This window comes from Protopterus annectens, chromosome 3.part0 (genome assembly GCF_019279795.1).
Source record: "Protopterus annectens isolate FY-2018-M chromosome 3.part0, PAN1.0, whole genome shotgun sequence".
NCBI classification, from domain to species: Eukaryota; Metazoa; Chordata; order Ceratodontiformes; family Protopteridae; genus Protopterus; species Protopterus annectens.
In genome coordinates this window covers 780,164,703-780,170,702 of record NC_056731.1, presented here as the reverse complement: position 1 = coordinate 780,170,702, position 6,000 = coordinate 780,164,703, and the positions used below count along the sequence as shown (strand labels likewise).

At 36.2% G+C, this 6,000-nt stretch overlaps 1 protein-coding gene across 1 annotated transcript in view; it reads left to right on the top strand.

The window, feature by feature from the left end:
• The window catches only part of SLC9A3 (solute carrier family 9 member A3), a 98,702-nt gene that overhangs the window by 41,892 nt on the left and 50,810 nt on the right, over positions 1 to 6,000 (top strand). Inside the window, exons 8-9 of the mRNA XM_044065126.1 lie at positions 1,350 to 1,420; positions 1,513 to 1,642. Coding sequence (XP_043921061.1) covers positions 1,350 to 1,420; positions 1,513 to 1,642 — 201 coding nt within the window. The remainder of the gene's footprint in view (positions 1 to 1,349; positions 1,421 to 1,512; positions 1,643 to 6,000) is intronic.

The window sequence follows — 6,000 nt, the reverse complement described above, 5'->3', positions numbered from 1 at the left end:
AAAGAAGGGATTCCCTTCTTCTGCTGAGATCCTATATTTGCTGTGGGATTGCATTTAGAAGAAGCTGAGGTGTAGGCCAAAGCAGGAAGAGAAAGGCTTCTTTGATGGGGGCATAAATTCCCATTCTTTGCTTTTCTCTTTCCATACATAATTCCTGCATATAATTGAAGGGCATATATGAAATACCCCTGGTGTGCTGTGTGTAGTCACGCTTCACTCTTTCTCTAAAGGGAAGTTTAACCTTTCTGTTGCTTAATCCTGTCAAATATTGAGAGCACCATCTTTCATAGAATACAGACAAAATGTTAGACACTTACTAACAGCTTAGTAACAACTTCATCTAGGAAGCTGACAGCATTGTTAAAATGTGCAACTTTGTTCTTATAAAATGTTCTTTTGATGAATTAATACAATTTAGTTTTATTTATCATGGATATCACTTTAAACAGTTCCTAACTGTAATCACATTACAGACCTTTCTAATGTGAAACCTTCAGGAGCATTGACGTATTACAATCAAAAATGAGGAAGGTTCCTTATAATGATGGGTATAATGGCTGACATGGCGAAGATTAAGGTGCTAATATGCTCATGTGAATTAACAATCTGCCTTTTTTGGCAGATACCTTGGGATAAGGAGCTCAGACATTTTTGAAATGTGTTATCAAGTTATGGCATCTGAACTGAAGATACTTTGAAACCTCTGTTTTTCTTGCAAAAGAAGTCTGAAATATGACTTCTTATAGATGTTTTGTGAGCTGAGCAACACTATGTCATGTTTTGAAGTCAAAGAATTTAATTATGTGTAATCAATGCTAAAAAAGAAAAAAATGTGGCAGTGTTTCCTTTGTCTTGGAAGATTTCTCTCTTTTTTCATGTTTGTGCAACCGTAGAGTTGATATATATATATATATATATATATATATATATATATATACATATATATATATATATATATATATATATATATATATATATATATATATATATATATATATATATATATATATATATACATTCAGGGGTATGGGAGGCTGCCCACATGGGGTGGGGTGGGGTGGGGTGCAGGAGAAAATGCTTACAGTTAGAAGTTTCACTCCTGTTGATATTTTGGGTATTTGTATTTGGCATTTTGGCTCCTCTGTATCTTGAAATTGAAGGTTTCACAGGGGATCCTCTTTATCACAGTTTGTGCTTTCCAAGTAAAAAGGAACTTTATATCCCGTTGTATGCTTTTCACTATTTAAAGTCCTCCATTTTACTGCTATTTGCAAAAAAATATAAATGCATGTTGATTTTAATTGCTTTAGAAATCATTACATTTCTAAAATTATTTTGATTATTTACAGGCATTTGATCATATACTGTCTGCGATTGAAGATATCTCTGGACAGATTGGACACAATTATTTGAGAGACAAGTAATTCTTTTTATATAAGATAACCTTTCCATTCCTCAGTTATATGTTTTTTTAATGACCTGCCTTTAATATTTGGCTTTTTCTTAATTCAGATGGACTAGCTTTGACCGAAAATACTTAAGTAAATTACTTATGAGGAAATCCGCCCAGAAGAGCAGGGAAGGTATCATCCACGCTTTTCATGAACTGAATCTCAAGGATGCCATCAGTTATGTTTCTGAGGTATTCATCGTTCCAGACGTACATAGTTTTCTGATAGGCAGAATGCTGTAAAATTCTTGTTGGGAGGAAAGTGAAAAATTATTGCAAAATACTGACTTTTTCTTTGATGGTTGTGAGAAGCATGAAAACTATACTGCAGTAACACTTTGCAGTAAGAGAAGATGTAGTAGAAGTGAAAACAGTGAATAGTCACATGACCAAGTAACCAACACAACACCAATAAAATAATCCACGAAGTAGCAAGGCTCTTCCGAACAGCTTTATTCACATGCAAAAACACCAGTGCTCCACCACTGACCTAGGTTTCGTCCAGAATAGACTTCTTCAGAGTGTGTGGAACCAAGAGCTTTGCAGCTCTGCGAGAACACTCTTGCTACCAAACAACACCCCCTTGTTGTTTGGTAGCAAGAGTGTTCTCGCAGAGCTGCAAAGCTCTTGGTTCCACACACTCTGAAGAAGTCTATTCTGGACGAAACCTAGGTCAGTGGTGGAGCACTGGTGTTTTTGCATGTGAATAAAGCTGTTCGGAAGAGCCTTGCTACTTTGTGGATTATTTTATTAGTGAATAGTCACAGCCATGCCAAATAGCTGAGGTATGACTAGGATAATCCACAAAGTTTTTGTAGAACAGAACATGTAATAGCACTAGAAGAGAACTTTCAAAAATAAGGAATGGTACCTGAAAATAAAATAGTGTAAATTTTGATCAGAGGAGTTCTGCTTTTTACTTTTCTCACTTCTGTATCACTGTGTGTAGTATTTCTGTAAAGGCTTAGATTCATACATGCAGATACAGAAATACACACACTCAGGGACTTACACACATGTGCTACATTATACCATAACTGTAGGTGAAAGCAGATTCCTAGAACCAAACTGACCCCCCCCCCCCAAGGGTGTTGGAATGGTAATTAAAGAATACTGATTCAAGACAAAAATGAAATCACACTCGTAACTTCCGAGGGGTTTTTGTACAAATTCATAGGACTGCAATTGTGATCCTTGGGATAGTGAGAATGAAAGTGCAAATCTGGCAAAAAATGTACATTATTCCCTCGACTGCGAGTTATAACATTCTCACAGGTGAGTGTGTCAGTCTATCAACAGCATTCCTAGCAAATGCCCGTACCAAACAAAAACTGCCAAAACAACTTTCAACAGCAGTGGCATTTTCCCTTTTGTCCACTGCTGTGGACTATGTACTGTATCTATATCTATATCTATATCTATATCTATATCTATATCTATATCTATATCTATATGTGTGTTTGTTTGTGTGTGTGTGTGTGTGTATACACACACACACACACACACATATATCTATATTTATATATATATATATATATATATATATATATATATATATATATATATATATATATATATATATATATATACACATATATATATGGGTCTACTTTGATTCACTGAAAACACACCACTGAAATTAATTTCATTGAAAGGTCATTTCACTGAAAATCATTTGCCTGAGCACAATTCACTGAAAGTTCATTTTACTAAAAACTCATTTGACTGAAATTCATTTAGTTGAAAGGTATATGCCTTGTTCCCCACTGTAGTGCGATGCTGGAGTTAGTATATATAGTAAGGGGGGGGTGGGGAGCACAGCCCCCCCACGTAATTACAAGCTGGATGAATAACTCTTTCCGGAAGATAATATATAACTAAACTATGTGTGTGGCTATGCCCCCTCCCACACATCCCCAATGTGGGGGGCTGTGCCCCCCATCCCCCACACACACACATCCTTACCATATATACTAACTCTAGGATCTCACTACATTGGGGAACAGGGCATATACCTTTCAACAAAATGAATTTCAGTCAAATGAGTTTTCAGTGAAATGAGATTTCAGTGAATTGCTCTCAGGCAACTGATTTTCAGTGAAATGAGCTTTCAATTAAATGAGTTTCAGTGAAGTGTGTTTTCAGTGAAATGAAGTAGACCTGTGATATATATGCACACGCACACGCATGCTCATATTCACTGTAGGTTGTTTCATTGGATGATACCAACCTTTAAACACTGAACCCAGCTTACCTACTTGGATCTGAAGAAGGCTTGAAAAAGCTGAAAGCGCTTGTCCATTGTTTACATCAGAAGGGTTCTTCACTTTTATGTTAGTTTTTCAGTTTTTATGACATCCGCATGTTTTAAAGCTGTGGAATTACAACACCACTTGACTTTTACAACAGCAAAGCTCTATATTTCATATATTGTGGATTCAACATGGTAAAAGCCTGTTATTGAAGCTGTTGTTTTGAAGCTGTCTTTTCGCCATTTTGGTTGTTTAGCAAGTTTTGAATATCAGATGAAATACTAATACTTGTGGTGCAACGCTCTGCCAATATTTACATTCTGTAAAAGTGTCATTAATGAGTTGACATGATTCCATCTCAGTATTCCTTAATATACAAATAGGAGTAATACAGGGACAAAGCCGCCCCCTGAAAAAATGATTTAATCACTTTAGTGTGACTTTTGAAATTTGTTCTAATTATAAGCTAATCACACTTTATTTTTCATAGTTGCAGGATTCAGTTACTTGTGCCATACATCCAGCAGTGACCCATTTGTTTTACTACCATTATGGCAGCATTGCTTTGATCACCCACCTCCTCCTCCCCATACGTAAACACTGCTTCTCTGCCTTTACTGAAAACAATATAATCAAATAGATGACGAAGTCTAACCTGAGAACAAATATAAACATCTCTAATGAAAACCCTCACTTTGAAGAATTACTGAATCAAGACAAAATAAAACTTTAAAATGGTAATATTTATAGAAATAGTATAAACATTAGCTATGTTTCGAAATGGAAGCATCTAATTTAAAACAAATATAATGTTGTAACTTCAGAATCTTTAAGTTGCTGAGCTGAGAATTTCATGTCACTGTCCCAAGAAAAAAGTAAAGGAACTTGACTCCTACTGAAAAAGTATTACAGAAGCAGCTCCATTCATGTACACTCTTGATCACTTTTGTCACTGACTGTAACAAATCAATATATATGTACCATATACGATTGCATCAGTGTACTCATAGCTGACCTTTCCATTATATAACTATATCCACTTGAAATCTTCACTCTTGCAGTTATAAATTGGTAGGGATAGGGTTCCCTCCTTCTACCAGTTTCTGTGACTTACTGTGTCGTTTTCCTGTTATAGTGAGCAGATATTCAAGAGAGGTCTGTGTTTCTATCCTCTCTTTCTGTTACCTAGTCACTCTTTCTCTCATGTCCCACTATTCGTGATTCTACTTCTTACGCCATTCACTAGCCTACTCTATGCTGCTTGTATAATATCACCACTCTTAATTCTATATTTTGCTTTCAATATCAGTTTTCTTTTATTGTTTTCTTTCTCACCACCCAATTCCCATTTTTTTCAGGTTATGGACTGAGATCTTCCCCTTTGCCTCCTCACGCACACATGTATAGTGGCTTCCCTGTTAACCCACTGATGAAAACATTCTCTCCCAGCTTACATAATTCTTTCCTAGAGCCTTCTCTGCTCTTGTTTGTTGCATTCTGCTTCCATGCCACACAGGAGTATCCTTTAATAAATATGCCTATTTCTACTCATCATATTACAAATCTACCATGCTGCCAGTAGCAATGTCCTCCCTTTCCCTGATTTCTTTCCGTAATCCTCAGTCTGTATCTTTCTGTGTCACTACCATTCATTTACATCTGCTGTTATCAAACAAATCTTTGTTTTGCTAAAAATAATCATAGATTGCTTCATTTTTATATTTGGTAACATCTTGCCTTTTATTATACTGCCTGAGGTTATATGTCTGTGGTATTTTTCTGTCTGCTTCTGTTGTTTCCATTTTCACCGCTCCATACCAGACTATTAAGTGTGACTCAGAGCATTACTCCTCCGGAAACAGTACACTCTGGCATGTCTCTCAGTCCTATAAGCACAGAAAAACAGAAGAGAAGATGTTACCTGTTTTGTTATCATAAAGAAAGGAAAGAGCATTCATGGATAAGAATGATGCTGAATTCTCAAATACATTTTTACTTCCAAATCAGTATCAGTGTGTAGAAATGAAAATAGGTTTACATTCATTTGGATGGCCGGTGGATGGCCAACCGGAAATGTCTGAAAGCAGTGCAACAAATTCTCATTTTTCCAAATGCAATATGTGCGAAACGCACAATATCCCCCCCCCCCTTTTTGACCCATGGTAGTGCTTGTTTAGGTGGTAGAATGGTTGGAAATGTTGTGTTCGGTGTTTTTTATGACATTCCGACTGTTCGCCACTTTGAAATTCGACATTCTGATTCGGCATTACACCCATTCAAGGTTGGTGTGGACGCTCA